Here is a 24,707-nt window from a genome sequence, read left to right on the forward strand (position 1 = left end):
CCAGTCTGGGCACATGCCCAGGTGGCGGGCTCGATCCCCAGTGGGGGGCATTCAGGAGGCAGCCGATCAATGACTCTCTCATCATTGATGTTTCTCTCTCTCCCCTCCCTTCCTCTCTCTGAAATCAATAAAATATATTAAAAAAAAAAGAAAAAGAAAACAACTCAGGGAGAAAGATAGAAAACCCTGATTTCCCATTCAGTAAACAGGGAACCTCAGAGGCTTCATGCCCCGTTCCAGCAGGGCGCCGGCCCGTTAGGTTTCAGGTGGCCTCTAGGTTCACAGTGACTCCGTGGTGAGGAAATGATAGTGGGGGCAGGATGCTGGAAGACACTGTTCTGCAGTGAGCCTTCATTCATCCCCTGCCTCTGCCACATACCGGGCGGGATTCTTCACCCTGTTAAGCCTTAGTTTCTTCATCAGCCTGTACATGTGCTTCTCAGGTCGACTCCAGTGCCACGACTGCAGGCTTTCCTGCTCTCTTCGTCTGTAAAGTTTCCTGGAAGCTTTCTGGTGGTCCCCAGTGGGGGTCCCCAACTCCCCTGAGCAAATATTATCAGCCCCTACCTGACATCAGCTCCCTGCCTCTCCTATTTGACTGTTTGCAGTGCTGCGCATGGTCCTGGCTGAAGGCACCTCCCCCGCCTCTGCTGTGTGGATTGCCCCTGTAGCAGGCTTCTGTACCCCAAACTTCATGATGCCACCACCCTGTGCCATCAATACACTGAAGTTTCTCCCTGTCCTGGGAAGGTTCTGCCCTCGGCTCCACTCACCACTTTTTCCATTAGTCCATTAACTCATGCAACAGTTATTCATTGTCGCCTGGGTACTGGGGCGACAGGGGTGCAGCAGGAAGACCCTATCCCTGCCTTCACGGACGTTAGATCTGAGAAGGGTTAAGAGATGACAAATGAGTGAATTATGATACAGGGTCTGCACAGCCTGGAAATACTGGCAATAGACACGCTGTGACTAGGGCAGCTTCAATCTGTAAAACAAAATACTTCCCACCAAGGCGCTCAGGGAGACCTGGCCGGCATCCTAAGGGCTTTCTGCCCCAGGTGCACACTCTCCCTGTGTTGTTTTTCTATAAGTGCCTGGGAGCAGGCCAGAGTCCTCTTTACAACCAAGGTGGCCTTTTCCTCTGGATTCTTTGCCAGCAGGCGCTCCTTCTTCCAGCCTCCCCACACATCCTGCCACCAGCCCATCATGATTCCCATCGTCAGCTCATTCACGGTAAGGATCAGGCTTCCCTTTGAAACTTTCTCTACAAGTCATCTGATAATTGCATTAATATCTACCCCATCAAGTTCAGGTAAAGATTAAATGAGATAATGTAGGCTAAGAGACTTCATAAACCGAAAAGCACTCTATAATTGGCAGCTATTATCATAATAATTATAATAATTATTATTCCCACGGGAGTTATGTTATTAGCCTGAGGTCATACAGGGAGGCGGCATAGACACGGAGCACCGCCCCCTCCACCCCCATCAAGCGTGCAGCGGAGCTCACAGCATTTCAGATTCATGCTTTTGGGCGCAAAACTCCCCCACATCCAGGTATCCTGTGGTGTGTTCGCGCTCCCAGCACCACTGCCAAGCCACCACCTAGACTGTGCCCCACGGAGACTTGCAGCTCCTGTTCGGGTCCACTGGTGTGAACTACAGTTGCCAAGGCTTTCCAAAAGAACAGTTTGTATTTATTTTGTTTAATTCTCACACTATGTTTGAGCCTCCTCCTGAATGCATTTGTTTGCAAAAAGAGCCACGAGGGGAAGTTCAGCCCCCAAATAAGAATGTAATTATTACACAGTTTAGCAGCGCCTGGGCGTCACCCGGGTATTTGCTGGGGCTCCACAATTCAATTTTCTCTCCTTCAAGACCCCATTTAATAGGATAAACAATTTCTGCTAAATGCAATAAACACGAACCTGGGCTGTCATTTCCATAATCAACTCAAATTTCCCATTAGAAGTGGTGGCTGTGATTGAGATTCAGAATTTAATTTGGCAGCACCGGCTTCCACGCACTGGTGTCGGCTTCCTGGGAGCCTCCCGTCAACCAAAGACAGAACCGCTCTCCCCCGTCTCTGGGGAATCTTAAAAGAAGATAGATTATAACTCAAGAAAATTATACGCCCTCGGTATAATGAAAGAGATAAAACATTATTGGATTAGCCTGTGGAAGTAACAGCAGACAACAAAGAAATAATATTAAGACAAAAAAGGCCCAGGCCCGTCAGCTCAATGTCAGGGGGCACAGGGACTGAGGAGTGCAGACAGGATCGCCACACTGACTGTGTTGTGACAGCCCCTGAGCACAAAACATCAGCTCCTTCCCGTGGCTGTTCAGTTCCCGATGGCTGGTGGGGCCAGACTGGTGACACCATGCTTTGGTGTGTCACGGACACGTTAAGGTCACACCATTTGGGACACACCATGCTTTGGTGTGTCATGGACACGTTAAGGTCTTAGGCCCCAGCACTAAGCCCCAATGGCAAACCCAAAGCAGATGATATAAAAACCAACCAACCAACCAACCACAACAAAACTGGTTGAAAATGAGTAAGATGAGCCAATTCACCTTCCACTAACTTTTTTTTTCCTACCAATTTGATTTCAGTAAATTCACATGAAATTCTGGAACCAGATAGAAAGTACTCAAGAGCAAATAAAATATTAAGGGATATTTTAATATCATAGAACAAATGAGTGCAATAAAGACTGAATGATCACTTGACTCAGTCTACTAGTAAACACATTTTGGTTTTTAGTAACCTGAAGATCAACTGCCGCCTTATTCTCTTCTCCAAGCACCTCCCTCCCCCAAGTGAGATTTGCACAAAAGCCTGAGTGAGCCAAGTAGAATGCACAGAGGTAGGGGAAGGTTTCCATGGCACACTGCCCCACAGCCATCAACTTGGACTTCTCCTTGACATGTTTCCTCTCCCAGCCAACACTACCTCTCCTCTATATTCTTCCATTCTTTTTTTAACTGTCTCTCATTCAGTGATCAGTTTCCCTGGCTCTTATCGCCAAGTCAGGATCTTCTCTGGGTACCCACTCATGTCATCACAATTCAGCTCTGCCCCAGAACTCCTGCTTGCAACGTGCACAACCACACCCTTCCTGTGCTCAGCATTCAAGGGAGCTGAGGGTCCAGAATCCATGCCACTCAGGATGCATGGGTGAAGATTTGCCAATCTCACACACACACACACACACACACACACACACACACACAGAACACTGTCCCCCATGTTTTATTTCATCAAATATTCTTCGTTAATCAAATGCCCAAATTTACTGAGGAGGGAGCATCATAATTACAAGTTTAAAACCCTGGAACCTAAGTGCCTAGGTTTACAGCCCAGCTCTGCCACTTCCTAAATGTGTAACTCTGGACAAGTCACTTAACTGTTTTAAGCCTCACCTGTTTCATAGGGCTAATATATAGCATCCACCTTATAAGGTTATTATGAGGGTGCAATGAATTGACACACTGATGAATTAAGCGCTGTGTTTGGTATAAAGTAATCATTTAATAAATGTGAACTGCCATTGCCATTGAAAGAGACAGTATACTATTCCTCAGGGGAGGAGCAACTTACTATCTATTCATTGATTCATCACTGGACACCTACTCTGTGTCAGTCACTGCTAGACAGTAGGACTTCAAAGTGACTAACTGCCAACACAGTTCCTGCTGGTAGTACATGCGAGTGCAAGAAAACTGCAGAGGCGAGCAAAGTGAGGATTACCAAGGTGCTTAAGCCCTTCAGGAACCTGTCATTATTTAGTTCACTATGTGTTCCAACCAATGTGACTTTTACAAATCTTTATTGTAAACATCCTGTGTGGCACCGCCCTTTAGCCCTGGGCTGGCCCCAGGTGGGAGCGAGTGTGGGGTGAGCAGCTGGGGTGGGGTGAGCTGCCTGAGCTCCTAGGGTTCAGAACGCTTGCTGTGTGCAGCCCACAGTGGTGTCATCAGCCAGGAGCCCTCCCTTCTTCAACAGGTAAGTGTTTCTGAAGCAGGGCCCAAGCAGGGGCTGCCCCCATTTTGAGGAGGTGGGTTGTTGCACTGCCTTTGTCGTGTTTTATGTCCTCCAGAACATGGAGACCAGTCTGACCAGCAATTCCACTGCCCATCAATGGGGACATCTGTAAGAAAGAAGGTCAAGGAACATTAATTTGCCTTTATTACACTGCAGTGCCCTATAGGTGGGGTGGGATGTATAATCCAAAAGGCTTTGGGAGTCTGAATCTCTGATATTCCCCCTTCAGTCAGCCATCCTTCTTTTAGGCCATTGTTCTCACCATGCTTCCTTCTACCGCAGGGCCTTTGCACATGCAGTTCCCCCTGCCCAGAACACGCTTCTTCCTCTATTTATCTAGTCAATTCACCCTTCAGATCTCAGGTTAAGTGTTATTCCTACATGGAAACCTTCCCTGACCCCAACTCCCTATCAATTCTTCATATTTGAAGCTCTCAGAACATTTTATAGCAGTTACAATTAAAACTTTAAATCTATGTCTGGGACAATTCAAATAATGTTGGCCTTTCTTTCTAAAGGGGGTTCTCCATGGTGACGGGCACTATATCTGATTTGCTCAGCACAGACTCCTAGCATCTAGGCTGGCATATTGGAAGCCTTTAGTGAATATTTGTTAAATAAATGATTTCCAGCTTAGATGGTTCTCAGCTATAGGATGCTGGCTAGTTTACTTCTCATGTTTAAAATAGGAGCTATGCTATCTACTGTGAGCCTTGTGTGTATTAAATGAGGTAATAACACTGACATTTGCCTTTCTCCTGGGGATTTTTCGGTTGATGAGGTTGGCAAATGATCACTTATATCCAACATGATACCTATCATGTGTCTGGCTGAGCCTCTAACTCACAGTGTAATTCTGGTTACACTACTTAATATCTCTGAGACTCCCCATTTGTAAGATGAGAAGGCTGGGGTAGGAGTTTTCCAAGGTCTCTTCCAACAAGTAGAAACCCTGTGGCTGTACAATTGCACACTCCCTGGCAGATCACTGTGCGGGGCGTGGTTGAAATGTGGGAGGAGAGGGAGTGAAGACAACCCTGAGCATGTCGCTGGGGAGGGGAATAGTGCAGGCAGGAGTCAAGATCAAAGACTGGAGAGTCAGACCCACTGAACCTGAGCCTGGGTTCCTACATGTACCTAGTGTGTGACCACTGGGCAAATTAGTTCATAACCCATTAAATCTCAATTTCTTCCTCTTTCAAATGGGGATATTGATAGTATCTACTTTATGAGGTCACTGTGAGGATTAAAGGACTTAATATGTGTATAATACAAACTTAATATATGTAAACTAAAAATATGTAGAATAGATGTAAAATTGATATATGTAAAACACAAAAGGATTTAATACAGATAGCACTATTTACTTAGCTCTAAAACAAACTAAGCAATATTTATTTGGCCCTTACAATGTGTTCAGCATCTTCTATGTGCTTTAAATGTCTTGTGAGAAACTCACAAGCTATGAGATAGTTAATATCATCATTTCCATTTTACAGATGAAGAAACTGAGGCACAAAGAGGTGAAGTGAGTTGCTCAAGGTCACAGTTATTAAATAAAAGAGATGGAATTTGAACCCAGCTGAGTTAAGCACTCAGCAAGGAGCCTGGTACACTCAGTAAAGTACCTAATAAATGTTTAGTGTTTCTATTTGATGTGCCATTTCCTTTTTTAATGGTATCACCAAAAAGTCTCAGAAAGAAAAATAAAGGGAAGGAGTAGAGGGTTGAGAACTTTCAGATAATAAAGTTGCCAAGGAATTTGAGACCTGGAAGGGATCTTAATAATAGTTCAGTCTTTCATTTGTTACTTCAACACATATCACTGAGCAGCAACTGTGCTGGGACATGGGGACACGGAGATAAATTTAACATGATAATCCCTACTCACAGACACAGGGGGAAACGGACACACAAAATCCTAAATATAATGTGCTGAGAGCTATAACAAATATATGTTCAAAGTTCTACAGGAGTCCAAAGGGAGAATTATCTAATTCTACCTGGAGAGGGGGAGGAGTTAGACGACTTTCTATAGAACAAGGGGCATCTGCACTGGATTTTGAGGGCTGAATAGGAGTTCACTAAATAAATTTAAAAAGGTAAGCATTCCAGAATGACCCAAAGAGATGACCTGCAAATGCCATCAGTCATCCTACAACATGAAGCACTCTCAGTTGTGACAATAATGAAATATACAATCTGGAACCAGGATGGATCTCAAGTTCCAAAGCATCCACCTCCCTACCACACCCCCCCACCTTGCTCTTGCTCTTTCATACTATTCTCTGGACTTCCCTAGAGTTCCCTTTCCCCACTAACCCTCAAAGACTCCTTACTTTTCCGTAAAGTGATTTCACAGCCTTGGCCTTGAAATCCATTAGGACAGACGCAGTCACAGCGTGATCCTGAAAGACAATGCAGAGAGAATGTGAACTACAACCCCGTGATGCAGAGAATTCTTGGAGCTCAGTTCTCTACATCACTGCTTTTCCATTTGGTTAGAAGAGGGCAAACATTTAGTTGAATGTTTTGAATTAGGAAGGTCCAGTGCCAAGAATACCTGCTCCTTTCTTGAGGATCCTTTGCTCATTTATTGCCATCATGGGGAATTATATGGATTTGTTGAGGAATATTACTCATTAGCAGAAACTTGACCTAGTCTCACGTGATCAGAGTCAGAAGCTACGCTTGTGGTCAGTGAGGCCAATGGTCATTTTCACCACCAGTAATTTTCTGGCCTCCACTTGCACACCTCTAGTGATGAGGAACTCGCCACCCTTAGATGTCTCATCCTACTCTAGCCAGCTCTAATACGTTGTAAGTTATTCCTTATGTTAATCTGTAACATATCACCCTGGAGCTTTCTCATCTGGGTCACACTGAATCTCTTCACAGGACTGTCTTTCATACATCAGGCCCTGCAAGCATCCCAGTCCCTGTCTCATATTTTCCCTCACCTCCAGTGTAGAACCTCAGGTGGGTCCCAGTTCCCAGGTCCATATTTCACACAAGGCAAGGGGGATCAGCAACTCTAGATCCAAACCTTGAGCCGGTGAGCTGACTTCCTTCCTGCTGAACGGACCCTCCCTTAGGTGCCCTTGTCCTGATGGCAGAACTTCCCCGCCTCAGGCTCTCGCTTACGTCGCCTGTGCTCATATCCATCTTGTCGGACAAGTTAGATGCCTGTTCCTCAATCTCAGCTCGGTAGCTGGGCTCTTCCTCCATGAGAACAGGTCTTTTCTGGACCCCTCTGTTGAGCTTGCTCCATCCACGTGGTCTGTTCTGCCAACTCCAACAGGCTCCCTGGGCTGCGCTCTGCCAGAACCAGTTGCTCTATGTGCCCTGTTTTGGCATCAGGCTGGGCTGGATGTTTCCTCAGAGTTTTGCTAGCCCATCACAAGAGCATAAGATCCCAGGCCCCAGCCTCTCCCAGGTTGGTCCTGCCCACTGCAGTGACCCCAATGTGATCTGCAAAGTTAGGAATCAAGTTCTAGTGACCCACCCTTGCCACCGCTCCCCAGTCCCCCAATCTTCTCATCATGTCTTGGTCAGGAAATGCACACAGGGTTTCCTCTGCTCAGCCCAGGGCCCCTTCTTTGGCCAGAAGAGATTTCCTGAGTCCATCCCCACGCCTTGTTACAGATCACACAGCTCAACCTGCTCCTGTCTTCAGTGTCATGCTGCTGTGGCCCGCCATATCCCTTGTGGCTGGAACCCAGGTGTCCTGACAGCCAGAGCAGCGTGGCTTAGCTGCCTGACTCCTTGGAGCTAGACTAATACGTCTACCGCTTGGCACATTTCAACGTGACGCTTTGGTCAGGCCTGACTCTCCTACTAGTCTATAAGCTCAGGGAAATCCTCGATCCTTTCTGTCCCTGAATTCAGCTACAGAACAGCTTCCCAGCCCCAACTCTACAGTGGAGTCACATGGGAAGCCCTTTCAAAGGCCAGTCCCAGTGATTCGCTTTAATTACTTTGGGCAGAGGCCCACAGCTCTGTGTTTGTGAAAGCTCCCTGGCGATTCCCACGTGCAGCCCGGGCTGGGATCCACTGCCTCAGAGGAACGGCATGCGCTCTGCCCTGAGCTGCACCTGAGTGCAAGGGTCTCCTAGGTCCAGTCCAGGACAGGCGGGGGCTTCAGCAGCTGTGAGTCACACCCCGGCTGCAGGTTAGAGCTACCTGGAGAGAGTGTCACCATCCTGATGAGGGCCCTTCTCCAGAGATACTCACATCATGGCCCGGGTTGGGGCGCAAGCATGAGCAGTTCTGCAGGTCTCGAGTACAAGCACACCTCATTTTATTGTATTCTGCTTTATTGCCCGTCACGGGTGTTGCATTTTTCACAGATGGGAGGCAACACCCTCCACCAGCAAAAAGGTTAAGACTTGCTTAATTGTGATACCCACTTTATTATGGTGGTGGGTAACCAAGCCCGCTTTGTCTCTAGGTATGCCCATGGTTCCAATGCCCAGTTAGGCCAAAGAAACTCAGTTTTAAGGGGCTCTAAACAACCAGAGGGCCTTTTCTCCCCTTGAAAAAATGAAAAGAGCTTCATGAAAGGCCCCAGGGCCTGAGGCAGAGGCCTAAGCATTAACCTAGAAACTCTTCTTGAGCTACTCTGGAGGACATGTGATTTTGATAACATGGCCCCAGAACCAGCCCATCCAGATGATGGCTTCCCCAAGGGACACCAGCTGCCTGGAAATGGTACCTTTAAGGACAGGGACTCCATTCCCTTGGCAGGGAGCACAGAGGCAGGAGCTGACTTCCTTCTGGAACTCCTCCAGGGCCCGCTTCATGTTCTGCTTCACGGTGCTGGAGTAGGCGAAGTCTGTGGCGGTCACCAGCTCATACAGAGGCTCTGCCTGGGGAAGGAGCGAAGGCATTATGTCAACGGAAGGCATTCATCAAATAGAAGCGGAAAGCAGGGCTCCACAGGAACGGGCAGGAGGTCAGTGCACGGAGACCAAAAGTGGATTCCTATGGAGAAATGCCACAGCATGCAGATGGATGCCCCACCGTCTGTTCCACTCCACCCGCTATCCTCAGACCAGTTCATTCAAGTTCAGGTCAACCAGTACTTACGGCATACCTCCTAAGTGCCAGGAATTCAGCACAAGTAAGGAATAAAATAAAATCCCCACTCTCAAGATACTCAGAATCTAGACATAGAGATAAACGTGTTACAACAGATTCTTACAGCACAGTGGTGACAGGTAACAGTGGAAACATACTGGCTAGAGAAGGGCAGGTGGCTTGTCTGTCTTTAGTGCGGGGAGGAGGTGACTTTTGGGCGGCTCTTTGAAAGCATTAAAGCAACCTGGTCCTAACATCACTCCCCCTCCAAATCCATCAAAAGCATCCTGCAAGAGCCACTATCAGGGAGCCTTTCCCAAGCCCCGAAGCTCCCGGAACACCTTCCCACCACGAAATGCTCAGAAAGCTCTTTCCTATGCGTCCGATACAAATTCTTTTTGCTCCCTTGCGGTCATTACACGTTTTATGTGTTGAAATCTCTCTCTTCCTCTCCCTCTTCTCTAATTAGATTGTAAGCTGGAGATCAGGGCTACAAACTGCTCAGTTCTGTCTCTAGGCTCCGGCCCTGCGCTTAGTGAGAGCTGCTGATAAAGTGGGTAATTCCGGGGGTACTGCAGGCTCCTCATGAGGGCAGTGCATCGGGCACCGAGGACAGCATGCGGGTGGCAGAGCCACAGAAGCAGGAAGAGCCGCGAGGGCCCTCAGAGGGCACGGCAGGGTTGAGAACCCGAAGCCACGGATCGAAGTGGTGGTGCTCACAGGTCAGGAAAAACCAGGGGCAAAGTCCCAAAAGGTAGTTAGAAATGTGCAGTCTCTTGGCTCTAGTTTCAGCTCCAGGGCCAGGTTCCTCTCCAGATTTTGTTAACGATCCTGCCCTAATTCAGCCCTGGAGAGTTTAGGGTCTGTCTAAATGCAGGCAATCATGCCTAATAGAAGCCTCCAGTGAGAAGAAAATTGCTTCCATTTCTTAATGCGTCTGATGCTGACCTTCACCCCGGTGGGCAGAGCAAGGCCCCTTGGTGGTCCCATTGTCTCACCATTTTGTGGTCAATGAATTGATCCAGGGGCTGTTTGCAGAACCTTCCAGCCTGCTGGCCCACACATAGGGGAGGGTTTGCTATACACAAACCATGAGCCCTTCCAACAGGCAGCCTTCCCTACAGAGGACCCTGAAAGGCTGCCTTTAACCATCCAGACGTTTTCCTACCAGCACTATTGTCTCCAGGAGACAGAGCAAGTCAGAGGCAGAACTGGACTGAATCTTCCACATCTACTGTGTGCCGGGAGCTGTGCTGGTGGTTTACAAATATGGCCCCACTTTATTTTCATAAGGTAGTAGCCATTGGTCCTGTTTTCAGGAGAGGTTGAGTCACTGAACAAAGTCAAATAACTCACAAAATAGCACTGCCAGTCTTCTAGTGCAAAGCCTTTGTTCTTCCTACTAGTTCATGATGGTTATTGATACAAATGCTTTGACTATTTCCACTTCTAACCTCTATTTCAGTGTTCTCCAAATTTTGCAGACTTTTGTGGAGTTCTGAGCAGCAGCCTCTCAGAACCTCACAGCTCCCTCTTTAAATTACGTTAATATGACACATCTGTCTGTTCTTTGGCTGGCTGGGCCTCTTTTCCTGTCTTTTTCTCTTTTCTCTTCTCCTTCATCCCTCCCTCCCTCTCTCCCTCCTTTCCTCCCTCCTTTCTTCCCTCCTTTTTTCTTTCCCTCTCTTCCCAAAACACACAATCCTAACTACGCACATTGATTATTAGGCCCTTAGTACATCTGTCCTTATAAAACTTTTATTTATTGTATTGCTGCAAAGAGATGATGGGTGCTACCTATTAAACGCCATGAAGCTCTCTATAACGGACCCTGGTGTTTGACATTTTTAATGATAACAAATAATTATTGCCACAGCTAGCATATATTAGGTGCTGAACTAAACACTTCACATGCATTATCTAACTTAATCTTCACAACAGTCTTATGAGCCAGGCGGTCTTCTGTATTCCCATTTTACAGATGAAAAGGTTAAGGCACAGAAAAGTTAAATAGATTAACCAGAGCCATACAGTAGTGGGAACTGTTACCAACATGGTCTATTTCCTTTCAGTATATATTTTTGGATAGATAGATAGATGGAAAAATATTTACACCAAATAGGTGGCTCAAGACAAGTGTAGTTTTATATTCCACCCTTTTCACTTCACATCATATTATGAGCATAAAATGATTTTTTATGGCTACATAGCACCCTGCTGTAGGATGAACTAGAACATATTAGACTCTTGCCCTGTTATTAAATCTTTAGGTTGTTTCCCTATTTTCTTTTCTCTTTTGCTATTAAAAATAACATAAAACAAAGCATGTTTTTATACGCACATCTTTACTAACTTTTAAAATTATTTGTTTAGCTGATTCTGCATTTAGGGTTATTGAATCAAAAGCCATAAGCATTTTTAGTGGTGTGTGTGTGTGTGTGTGTGTGTGTGTCCATACAATCCTTTAGGAAAATAATTTAACTATATATATATAAACCTGGCCACCCTGTACGTACTTCCTCTATTATCTCAACATGTCTTTGGGATGTTTTATCCATTAAGGATCATTTCAATGGGCCACAGCTTTTTCCTTCCAGAACTCGTGGCTGTCACTCCAGTATCTTCAGGCATTTAGTGTTGCAAAGAATTCTAAGACCAGTATGACTTTTATATTTATAGGCTATTTGTTTCTAAAAGTATAAAGAAAAAGATCACCAGGGTGTGTTTCAGTACAGTTTTTTCTTCTTCTTCTTTTTCTTTTTGTTCAGTACTTTTGCCTACTTTTCAATGAGTGGCTCATTTCGCACTGTCAGCTCAGGGAAATCTCTCTCGTTATGTGTTTGATTAATGCATCTTCTAATGTAATTTTGTCTCTTACTCAGGAGGAAGTCCCTGAGTTTTAGATTTCCACTCTGTAGTCTCTGCCCATCATATTTATGTCATTGTTTTAATCTCATCTTTTGCTCCTACATTCTACAAACATTTTTATAGCACCTTCCCCATCACTGCCTCAATTTTCTGCAGTGCCGATTCCATTCTTTATAGTTTCCACTGTAGGATTTAATTCTGCTACCGTGCCTTTGGTTTCCTATATTCAGCTCCTTCCCTTTTCACCTGATTAGTGTCTAAACATCCCAGCCTCTATTTTTAAGTTCACCAGTTCCTCATTTTCTTAAATTTTGTTATAATCACAAAGCAGGTGCATTCCCAACTTACTTCTGTTTTTCTGTGTTTTATCTATTTTTTTATATTTCAGACATATGCTTGTCTTCTGCATCTTGAATGCCACGTCAGTCTTCTGTGTTTAGAATTCCCTTCCTACACCTGTCGCCTTCTTTTAACCCTCCTCTGAGCAGAGAGCCGTCTCTCTGTGTCTGAAGCTCCCGGGTGACAGTGTGGACGGGCCCCCCGCGGCTGCTGCCCTGCCCACCTGGCTCCTCCAGAAATCACGTTTCAGACTGTGATCTTCGACGCCGGGTTATGTACACAAGCCTCGGCCAACACTTGGGTCTAGGAATCACTTACATGGTGGGCTCTGCTCTCCTGGAAGCAACCACTGCTCCAGCTACCTGGTCGTCTGACTCTGCAGAGAAGAATTAGTCAGGGGTCATGGAATGCCATCTGCAGTATTCTCTTTCCAGAAACTGCAGGAAGGAGTGGGATGCCTAGAATGTATGTTTCCCACTCAGGTTAGCGACACACAGAGGAAGTGTGTAAAAACCTCCAACAATCCTGCCTCCCCTTCTCCTGAAAACATCTCTGATTCTCTAATGCCTTCCCCTCTTCCAGCCCAAACAGCCCTTCTTATGCCTGGCACTTGAGATTCCCAATGCCCAGGCTGGCACCCAACCTATTTAGGTGGGTTATCAGGGGAATCGATTAATTCTAAGTTTTAAATAAAAGATTCAGGTAAGAGATAAGAAAAATGTAAATACCACGGGTCTGTTTTCCCTGAACTCTGTTCCCTCGCATGCCTATATGTGACACCAACCAGTGTCACCACGCCGTCAGCCAATCCCAGATTTCTCCAGAGCTGCCCGCACCATTATCCTCCTCGATGCTTGCCTAATTGTCACCACTGAATAGAGGATTTCAATGGCAGCCTCCTTGTTCTGCAGAAACTATGCATTTGACATACAAATAAAGACCTTGTGGGAAATTGCAAGAGCCTCCCGTCGAAGCTCCAGCCCCCCAGCTCCCCTCCGCTGCAACAGTAAATCCCCAGGGGCTGGACGCTGGACCATCAGTGGCTATACAGGTGATGGCAAGAAGAGGGCGTGCGAGATGTGACACGGACACCGTCCTGAAGGCCCCACAGGCAAGGACCTACCGCTGCTGATGTGTATGACAGTCCTGTTCTAGCAAACGTCTTTTTAGTTTAAGTTTGCGAAACTGCTCTTGTTTGGGTGACAGGTGGTTGGGATTATTATTTTTTATTCACTACACCCTCAGGAAAGTCTGGAGGTGAGAGGAAAGGTGCAAGTCTCGGGTCTGAACTTGATAGAGACTTCCAAGCAGCCGCAGGTGGGTGCAACCTCTGTGACCTTGATTTTGATCAGCCACAAAATAAAGATAAGCGTATTAACTTGCAGACTTGTGGGGATTAAATGAAATAACCCTATTAAAGCCCCTGGCGGAGTGTCATGGATACAGTAGGTGCCCAAAAGATGTCAGTGATTACTACGATGTATTATCCTGTCCTGTGTCTTACTGTCCCGCATAGACTGTCGTTTTCTTCCTTTCACCTCCCTCTATTTTCCTCCAGTGCCTCAGTTCCTATCACATTTCAGGAACACAGCAACTGTTTGTTGGTTGCCTAAATGAATATTTAAATGAGCAAATAACTGAATGAGTAATTCTCCGATGAAATAGGAACCACGTTAATGTAAGAGGGCTGGAATTAGAAGCTGGTGGTTAATTTTCTTTAGCTCCGTGGGGCCCAAGTGAGAGGGAGTCAGGGACGTCTAGCTGGTGCTCAGCAGTATATTGTGATCAGTTCACTCCAGATTATTTTCCACTATAGCGTATGCGCCTCAGGGTTAGGGCCCGAGTCTCTCATGGGCCCGTAGTAGAGGGAAGGGTGGGTGGAGCGCTGCCCAGCCGTACCTGAATTTTGATGATGTCGGGGTTGTACTGCACTGCGTCCCCCCACTCCTGCATCAGCTCCGCTGTCGGCAGGTCCTTGTACGCCAGGGCGGTGACATACTCACTTGCGCCTCCTCGCACGCGGACCACCAAGTCCTCTATTACGCTTTGTCTCTTGTTTCTGTCTGATATGGACACAGAGACCTGGAATGTCAGGCAATCTACTTTTGTAGCTTAGAGTTTACTGTAAACCAACCAACAACCTGGTTACCATGATATCCCCCGAGCTCGCCCAGGAGAAGTGGGCAGACAAGACGCATATCCCTGCCAGCAAGAGAGTCACATTGCAAGGGGCAAAAGGCAGCTCACCCCGTCATATAGGATGCAAGCTGGGGGCAGAACAAGAGGGACATTTATTTTGAGCATCTATAAATGCCAGTCACTAAGTGAATCAATGGAAGATAGATATCCGATAGATGGTTATGGATAAATTAATAAATCATGGCTATGTAAATAGGTTAGTAGATAGCTGATAGATACATACCTATATACACACATACATTCATATGGGTAGGTTGATAGATCATGAATAGGTAAATAAATTGGTAGATGATAGATACATAAATCCATACATACATAGGGATAGATTCATAGATCATAGATAGGTAAATAGATTGGTAGATAGATAGGTTATTGATCATTATGTGTCAGTCACTAATCCAAATGTTGTACATATAGTCATTCAATTTTCACTACAATAGAGAAACTACATAATCCTTACTTTGCAGATAAAAAATCTCAGGCACTGGTGTGAAGGAATTTATGCATATAGTCCTGCCCAAGTTCTAAGCTATATGGCTTCTTTGTGTGGGATGGCAAAGCTGGGGAAATTTTAAAGGCTGGGCTCTGTACAGGATACATACCTATGAAAGAATATCCACTGTAAAGCAATTATTATTTTGATTTTTCATGGCATTTCCCAGAAAGCTCTCAATCATATCAGTGAGTCATTCCCATTCTAATTTATTTATGTGCCCAAGGCCAAAAGAGCTGGTGTAAAGTGATGACTGCTCAGTTCTGAGCCTGTGACACCTGTTTGTCATACTTAGGCAGTCTCGCTACTGTGGGTAGGAGTGCAAACTGGTACAACCATTTTAGAAGACAGCTTGGCACAATCTAGTCCCGAAAAAGTACATGCTCGACAACCCAAAAATCCCACTCCTAGGTGTAGTCCTTAGAAGGGCACTTGCACATGGGGACCAGATGACTTGTGAGAATGCTCAGAGCAGCATTGATTCTAACTGTATGAAATAGCAAATGACCCAGACTCAACAGCAGAATGGACTAACTGTTGTATACACACAGTAAAATACTATGCAGCAATGGCAATGAACTAACTGTAGTTATACACAAAAACATGCTATTGGATGAACAGAAAACACCCACAGAACTGAAAAGATTCCATTCCATCCACATACAGCTCAAAACCAAGCAACACTGAGCCATACCGGTCAGCGGTACATGTGGGTGGTGAAACTGTTAAGAAAGGAAGAACATGTTTAGCACAGAAGTCAGGATAGTGTCCTCTCCAAAAGGAAGGGAGGAGCTGTGACCGGCAAGGGTTTCTGGGTGCTGAGCGATGTTCTGTCTAGTGACCTGGATGGGGCCACTTCACAGGTGGTCTCTAAAGAGCACCTGTGTTTTATGTATGCCCCCCCCCCCCCGTAGGACGCACCTTCCAACCCAGCCGCACCAAAGTGGGCAAATAAACAACAATATCAACCACACTTCAGTCACAGTGTGAGACATTGTTCTGGGCCAGCAGTTAATTTTTGTTGTTGTTTTATTTTGTTTGGGCTGGGGAAGTCTTTCTTCACATGAGCTCAGTAAGCAGAGCAGACACAGGAGAGCTGCTCGAGGGGCAGAAGGCGCTGGGGACCGGAGCCCTGCCCATCAGCCTCTCTGTCTCCTCCCCTCGCTGTGCCGAGTCCCCAGCTCCTTTGTACGGCCTTCGAGATGCCTGCTCCTGAGACACCTGGCTCTACATCCTGGCTTCAATATGCACCTCCTGCCTGCCATGTGGGCTCTGCTACAGGATTTGTGGCTTTGCCTGCTTGGCTAGTCTCAGTAAAGTCCATCGTCTCAGGGCAGGACTAGCCCCCTCAGCTGCCTCCCCCAACCCCAACATCCTACCTCAACCCGGCTCAACCCGGGGGGTGGGGTGGGGGGTCAACTCCCATCCAGTCCGTCCCCCCCCCCCCCCCCCCCCCCCCCGCTTACAACACAACCTTGATACTTTACTCCTCCAGGGGCAATTCAAATGACCCCTCCCTTAGGAAGGCTGCCCGGAGGCCCCCAATTGGGTTTGGTGCCTATCGCTGTCTTGTCATTGGTTCTTTGTTTGCCTACTTCATGTGGGCACCATGAGGATAGACATACGATCTTATTCATTCTTTATGCCCAGCACAGAGTAGGGGCTAGGTAAATTTTAATTGAATGAATTATTATTTTAAATCCTCACCCAAGGATATGTTTTATTGATTTTGAGAGAGAGAGAGAGGGAGAGGAGAGAGAGAAACGTCGATCAGAATCCAACTCGAAACCTTTTGGTATGCGGGGCACCGCCACTCCAACCAACCAAGCTGAATCGCTATTATTTTCATTGAAATACCTTGGAATAGCCAGTATTTAACTTAAAGAAAGACGAGGCCCTGGAGGAGCTAGAGAGGGAAAGAAGATAGGCATAGAAGTCACGTGCCCCTGCCACTCACCTTTTATATCCCTCAGGACTCCCTCGCACAGGGCCATCGACACACCAAGCTTGAGGTAGACTGCTGTGAAGGCAGCGCCGATTCTGAAGCCTGCTTTCGCACAGGCATGGACATCCTTCAGAGAATAATCTGAAAGAAGCAAGAAAAGAGGCTCATGACCGAGAGGTAATTCACCCGGTCCCTCTTCCTGTGGATGATTCCAGAGGCCCAGCCCTTGCTGGGTGTCATGGGGACTTGTCACACAGGGACTTGGGTTCAAATAAATGGGTGGCCAGCCTGATGACAAGAAATGCAAATAGCTCCTGGGCCAGGATATAGGCCTCATAAGAGACCAGAGTCAGCTGCCCCTTCAGCCTCCTGATGGCCCCTGAGGGTGTTTGCCGCCAGCCCGAGAGGGGATGTGCTCAGAATCCTTTTCTAAAAACGAGGTTCCTTATCAGGTATCCAGGGACTGACCCAGTGAATACAGGCTGCAGCAACGCCTCCCTTCCCCTGACCCTCCCTTCTCTAATCTTCCAGGCAGTAGAAAGAGCTCATCAATTGACTGAGGCAATGCATCTAGAGTGCCGGGTACTATACCTGGCAAAGGGGCCCATTCCTTATTCCTTCTTAATTTTTGGATCATCTCCCACTCATCCCGCTCTGATTCTTCCCAAGACCTCCTCCCCCCCCGGGCTTGCTGAAGCCTCAGGTGTGACCTGTAAGCACCTTTCTGTAGCACTTTGAGGCCAGTAGCAAGAATAGGAATTTTGACTGCTCGAGTTGCCTAGTAATGTGGGTGCAGATCAGTATCCCCCCAAGCATGGTCCTTGAAACATGAATCCCTTGACAATATCTCTTATAATTCTTGTGCTGGTGAGTTTTACAAGCAAAAGGGCTCCTGTGGCCCTGTGTTGCATCAGAGGAGGTGGAGAGGTCATCGCATGGTGGCATGCTCGAGAAACTCCTAAAGTGGGATCGATTATGCTTCCCCAACTTATTTGATCAGAGTCCATTTGAGGAGGTATGAAAAGCACTTTTGAAACTGCTGGTCTGGAGAAAGGGACCCTCTATCGTGGCAAGACTGAGGCCTCCACAACATACATTAGGTACCCTGTGGCCTCTAGCAAGTACACTGGACGTACAACCAAGACCTGGCTCTGCCACTGTCAGCTGTGTGACCTGGGGCAGGTCACCTAACCTGACAAGTGCCACATTGTTTGAATCAATACCAGATTGGGAGGCAGGAATCACATCTTAGACTTGCAGTTGATTACACTTGGAAAGACCTGTACTATCTGTGTGACAATGGGCTGCAGAGCAGGAACGGGAGTTGAACGTTAGTTTGGAGGCTGTGGTGATGATCTGCAACCTTGATGTTTAAAGTGTGGTTTATGGGTGAGCAGCACTGCCATCACGTCAAAGCTTGCCAGAAGTGCGGAACCCTGGGTCTCACCTGAAACTGACCCATTCTGAACGTGCCTCTTACGAGATTCTCAAATAACTCACATTCACATTTTGAGAAGTACTGGTCCTGGGGCGAGCATAAGATGGTAACAATAAAGATAGAGAAAATGTGATTTGGAGCTAGAGCTGATGGGACTTGCTAATAGGTTGAAAGGAAGGTAAAATAACCGAGGTTAACTCCTAGGTCTTTAGTTGGAGCCACGGGTTGGACGATGGAACCAGTCTGAGATGTGCATGTCTATGGAAAGCAAATGTTCTCTTTGGGGGCGTGTTAAAGTTGTGATGGTTGTTAGACATTGGAGATATCAAGGAGGCATTTTTTTTTTTAAATCCTCACCCGAGGGTATTTTTTCCATTGTTTTTCAGAGATAGTGGAAGGGAGGGAGGGAGGGAGAGAGAGAGAAACATTGATGTGAGAGAGACACATCTATTGGTTGCCTCCCGCATGTGCCCTGACTGGGGCTGGGGATCTAGCCTGCAACCAACGTATGCGCCCTTGGCCAGAATTCAACCCAGGACCCTTCAGTCTGCAGACCAACGCCCTAACCACTCAGCCAAACCGGCGAGGGCTCAAGGAGGCATTTTGATATAAGCTCTTGGTTGCAAAGAAGAGATGCAGGATGGATATATAAATTGGGAATTACCTGCATGTTGAAGGCATTTAAAGCCATAAGATTAGATGCTATTGTCTAGAGAGAATAGTAGTAGAAAAGAGGACTGCCCTGCTGGCGTGGCTCAGCGGTTGAGCATGACCTATGATCCAGGAGATGGCAGTTCCATTCCCGGTCAGGGCAGATGCCTGGGTTGCGGGCTCGATCCCCAGTCCGGGGCATGCAGGAGGCAGCGGATCAATGACTCTCTCATCATTGATGTTTCTCTCTCTCCCTTTCCCTTCCTTTCTCTGAAATCAATAAAGATAGATTTAAAAGAAAACTGGACTGCCAGGGACAGAGGGCTGGGCGGAGGACCAACATTAACAAGTTAAAATACAGAGGAGGAATCTGCAAATGAAACTGTGACAGTACAGCCAGGGAGGGGAACAAGGAGCACAGCTTAGAGCTCATGTCCTGGCAGCTAACGGCCGCTCCCCCCATCACCGCGCAGAGCTCACGTGCGCCCCCGGGGAAGCCCTGGTCCCCTGGGCCGTGCACCTGCTTTCTCCATGGCCTCCTGGTTCAGGACAAGCGTGTATTCGTAGACGCCCCCCAGCACGGCCTCGGTGATGTAGTGGGTCCCGAAGTCGCGGAAGAGGTCCCGGTACTCGCCGTAGGCGTACTCCAGGGGCAGCCCCCGGGCGCGCCGCAGGAACTCGGGGTGGATCATGAGCCTTCGGGAGCGCAGCCGGTAGCGCGCCACCTCCAGGTCGGCGCGCGCGTGCAGAAACCGGCTGCTCTACGTGAAACATGGGAAAGCAGACCTGGGACGTCAGGCATCCGGGCGAGAAGGTGGACCTGACAAATACCATCCCATGTTCTCGGGCCAAGGCCATCGCTCTTATGACCCCTTTAGGGTACTGGAGGGGTGACGGCCTCTCCTACAAGGCCTGGTGTCTCCTCAACATTCCGATGTCCTTTTCAGCTTGGGAGAGCTGGCTCTTGGCTCAGCTCCTTCAAGGAGCGAATGAGGAATGAGAAGGGGAGGTAGCCGGGCATGACCGGGCAGAGGGCGGCCGGGCACAGGAGGCAGTTCTGATGGGACGCAGGGTTTGCTGACCTGGGGACGCACGTTCTTTATGTTGTTCTGCAGAAAAGCTGCTCAAGAAAGAGTAAAAGCAGTGCTGTAAGAAGGCCAGACGTTGTCGTGTGTGGCCAGAGACGACAAGCCGCGGCCTGCACACCAACTCCGTGCCTGACTTTGGGAATAAAGGGTTATTGGAGTGCAGCCATGTCCGGGCGTTTATGTCCAAAGCTGCTGCCACATGCAGTGGCCGAATAGAGCAGTGGCCACAGGGCCCGTAGGGCCCCACAAAACGTACAATATTTACTATCTGGCCCTTTACAGAAAAAGCTGGGTGCGGGGGATTGTCTGAAAGGCGGCAATGCTACATGGAGTGCGAACATCCAGGAGGTGTTGATACAACCCAAGGTGACAGTTCTTACCCTGTGGTGGACACAGAGGAAAAGGTGAAAAGGTGGCAAGTGTCTGTGAAGTACATTCTGCCCAAATCTTAAAACTTCAGCCAGCTTGACCGATCAGCTCTATAAAGCCATGCCAGCTCCGGGTGTGCCCACCACCCAGACCCCTCACCTGCTGCCTGCCTGGCTCCCACCCATTCTAGTCCTACCCCAGTGACTCATGACTCCCTTCCTTTCTCCCTACCCTTCCAACCCAAGCAGTCACTAGGTGCCTTGCTCATGATTTTTCTAACTAGTTTAGGCTTCATCTCTTGCTTGGGTTATTATAAAAGCTTCTCCACTGGTGTCTCTTCTTTTTCTAGCCTGCCTTCAACGCTCCAGTTAGAACCAACATCCTTACATTCTGACAGTACTATTATAATGTCCCTCTGGGCTTAAAACAAACCCATGCATTGGTTGGCTGTTGCCTCCAGAATAAAATCACCTCCCTTGCTTTGAATACCAGAACTTCACAATCTGTCCCTGGAGAGCCTCTCTGGCTTCAGCTTCTACAACCTTCAAGTATTCCTCCCCCTGCCTTACTATTTTCCATCACCCACGCCATACATCACGCATCATCTAATTTCTCATGATTCCCCAGACCTGCCATTCTATTTCATAATATGATTTTGCACATTCTGTTCCTTCTGCCAGAAATGCTCTTCCCTCCGTTTTCTGCCTGACACACACCTACTTCCATTTTAAATGTTTGCTTAGCTGTTGCCGCCTATTTGATACCAACTCTGAATTTCCTACACAAATGCTCTATTTTCCAGGGTTGCATTGCACTTTGCTTATATGTCCTTCATAGCTTATACCATTCTGTATTATAACTGATATTAAAAAATTAAGAATAAGTTACCTACATTCACATTTATCTCTCCTACTAGGCCCTGAGTTTGAAGGCAAGAATCATGCTATATTTGTCTTTAGGTCCCAGGTCTCTAGTTCAGTGCCTAGCACAATGTAAGCACGCTAGAAGTGGCTGCTTGAATCAGAGCGGTGGGGAGGGAGGGAGAGAAGAAAGGGAGGGAGTAGATGGATGGTACCCTTAGTTTTCTCTCTTAACAAGGTAAGTTCCTTTTAATTGGTTCTCTCCTTCATCACCATATTTCAGTCTTGAGCACCTGCCATCCTGAATCTAAAAATTTTTTAAAACTAGCCTCTGCTGCTGAGCAGCTCACAGCCTAGAAGGTGAGGAACAGTAAACAAAGACAATTACAGTCCAATTCATGTTTACTACTCTTTCTCTCCTGGTTGGCATTTTAGCAGCAGAGGCCTTTCTGAGCCCTCACCATTTCTTTCTTCTCGTATAAATTGTCATTGACTTTTAGTCTTGGTTCTCTGCCAAGTACCTCTCAGATTAATTTTCTATCACGTCACACCCATGATGAAAAGATTCCGAGAAGAAAATGCGTGTCTCTCACTCTGGAACCCAAGGTTCCTCAAATCTGCCTGTTATCTGCTCTCCAACATCACATCCCCTTACTTCCCACTCCGATTACTCTTCTTCCATCAAGTCATGGACTTTGACCTTCACCTTACGGGTGACAGGGAGCAGATGATATGGTTAGGTTAGCATCATAGAAACATTTTTCTGGCAGCCCAGGCATTTGAAAGGGCAAGTTGGAAGACAGGAGAGCCTGCAGGAGGGCAGAGCAAGAGATGAAAGGGCCTGGGCTAGGTCAGGTAGAATCAGAGACTTAAAAATATTGAAGAGTGATACGGAAGGATTTGGTGGGCAACAACTGTGGAAATGAAGGGAAGAGAGAACCAAATATGATTCTGAAATTCTTAGGCTGGAACAGTAGTAGAAGAAGAATGCTATGTCACACACAAAGTTTAGGAGGGAGAACTTGTGTTGGAGTGTCAGCAAGGTCCTGACGCAACAAAGAGTGGGTGGTACTGCTCAGAGCTTAACAGGAAGGCTGGAAGCAGTTGATGAAGGCTCATGGCTTGTCCTTTAGAGGAGGGACCTGAGTAGAAGGGGTCACCTAGGCTGGCTGTAGAGTAAGAAGGGAAGCTGTGACTAATTAAATAAAGAACAGGTGGGGATGTTAGAACCCAGGAAGGGAACTGACAAGGAGCAGAAAGACTATAGGAGAAACAGGTGCATGCTGTGAGGTCAACACCACCAGATTGCCCCCAAGAAGTTAGCGAAGAGGTCTTGGGTGACTTTCTGGAGAGGAATGTCAGCTGAATGTTTGAGATGGAAGTCAAACTGCTGGGTTTCAAAGTCTCCAGAGATGACCTGGTCTGGCAAAGCTACAATCTTAAATGAATGAAAACCAAGGGAAAAAGCTTATTAGAAAATTGGAGTAATTAGTTTGAGAAGGCTACCGCTGCTTGGCCTTCTAAAAAGTAAGTTAACGTAAGACCATGTTATTGTGTGTGCGTGTGTGCGTGAAAAGATTGTCAAGAAAATAGAAATGTAATTGGGTGCTAGGACTAGTAAGTCATGTGAACTATAGACACACCGGTGAATATATAGAAATTGAAGAGCAATGAAAGGGTACTTACAGTATGAGAGAATCGTTTGGTTTTGCTGACAAAACGTCGGTTGTTATCACTTGCCATGTCACGGCCAAGTTCAAATATTCCAGGTAGCGTGAAACCAAAGCTGAAACTAAACTGGCTGGCTTCTGCCTTTGTGACATTATGTTCAAAATCTGAGTATGATTCATATTCTGTCAGTGCAAATTCATATTTGCTTTGGGTCTAAAGGAAGTAAAAAGAAAATGATCCTTATTTCATCTGATTCCCATTAGTTCAGTACAAGTCAGCAAACACCCACGGTACTCTTACTATGTGCCAGGCACTGGACTAGGTGCTCTGGTTACGGGAAACTCAGGGCCAACTCTGTCCCTACCCACAGGGCTCCCGACAGAGGTGTTCAGTGCTGTGGGGTAATATTCAGAAGCACGTGCTTGGTTTGGGTTTCAATGGAAGAAAGGCAGGAGAACATTTTGGGCTGTGGACTTGGCAAAGGCAAAGGCATGAAGGTGGGGAAGGGCAGGATGTATTTAAAAACTGCAAGGGGTTCTGGTGTGTTTGTATCATAAGATACGAGACTGAGAAGAGAGAGGTGTTGTGAGAGAATGTGCTGGCATAAAAATGCTTGGGCTTCTGAGATGACTGGCTCTGAAGTTGGACTTAATCCAAAGAGGAGCCAACAGAAGAAGTTGCCGGGCCTCAGGAAGATCACTATAGGACAACATAGTGGCTGGAGTGGTAGGGACAAATTTAGGGTCAGAGAGATAGGCCAATGAGGAGGCTGTAAGAGGAATGGCAGGACAGGTAATAAGGGTCTGATTAGAGGTGATGCAGTGGGGATGGAGTGACAGGGGCAGGAAAATGCCTTTGATTGAACCCAGAAGAGCTATTTGCTTGAAAACCAGGGCTGCTCATCCCATGCACAGGGGAACTGCCAAGGTTACTGCCTTGGTGGCCCTGGAGTGACCAGTCCCAAATCATTTCCATCCCCAGCCCATCAGCTTCTAGATGCTTGTGGCCCCACAGCACCTCAGCTGCCACTAAAGAAAAGCAGAAGTGACCCCGAGTGTGGCCTTGAATGAGGCTGCCGGAGGTGAAATGTGCCGCTGTCATTTTCAAGTAGGGTAACCCTGGGCATCCGACGACTTCACCTCTCCATGCGTCAGTGTTTTCATGTGTAAAGTGGAGACAATACTTATTCCTCCCACTGGGCTCGTTCCAAGGGTTGAGTTTATAGGGTAAAACACAGTATAGCACCTGGTGCCGTGCTCCAGAAGGGCTGGCTCTGAAGAGAGGAGGCTGAGATATACAGGGTGGGGCCAAAGTAGGCTTACAGGTGTATGTGAAACAGAGTTTATTCTTGTATTGTTATTTCTTAATTATTGTATTGTTTTCTGCATGAACAAATGTAAACCTACTTTTGCCTCAGAGCCCTGTATATCCTGCCAGGGTGAGGAGTTACTTTAGCCTGGATGATAAATGGCTGTTCTAAGATCTTCCCTTGAACGTAGAGGCTGTGGGGAGGGCACTGGCCTCATGGAGGAGAGAGTGTTTGTCCCAGGCTCATTTTTTTTGCCAATAAAGTATGTGCAGGGACAAAAGGGGAAGGAAGGGGAGAGGAGGAGGGGCTTAGTGGCCTGACCGCCAGGACTGCATCTTTAGG

The 24,707-nt window shown here is 47.1% G+C and overlaps 1 protein-coding gene across 2 annotated transcripts in view; it reads right to left on the bottom strand.

The window, feature by feature from the left end:
• Nucleotides 1-3,824: 3,824 nt before the first annotated feature.
• The window catches only part of C8B (complement C8 beta chain), a 37,347-nt gene continuing 16,464 nt past the window's right edge, over nt 3,825-24,707 (bottom strand). For both annotated transcript variants that reach the window (XM_081146097.1, XM_081146096.1), the window contains 7 exons: nt 23,072-23,269; nt 19,589-19,829; nt 16,992-17,120; nt 14,242-14,405; nt 8,771-8,924; nt 6,396-6,464; nt 3,825-4,162 (listed from right to left, as the gene is read on the bottom strand). In XM_081146097.1, coding sequence (XP_081002223.1) covers nt 4,011-4,162; nt 6,396-6,464; nt 8,771-8,924; nt 14,242-14,405; nt 16,992-17,120; nt 19,589-19,829; nt 23,072-23,269 — 1,107 coding nt within the window. In that variant the 3' untranslated portion in view covers nt 3,825-4,010. The remainder of the gene's footprint in view (nt 4,163-6,395; nt 6,465-8,770; nt 8,925-14,241; nt 14,406-16,991; nt 17,121-19,588; nt 19,830-23,071; nt 23,270-24,707) is intronic.

This window comes from Miniopterus schreibersii (genome assembly GCF_964146895.1).
Source record: "Miniopterus schreibersii genome assembly, chromosome: 8".
NCBI lineage: Eukaryota > Metazoa > Chordata > Mammalia > Chiroptera > Miniopteridae > Miniopterus > Miniopterus schreibersii.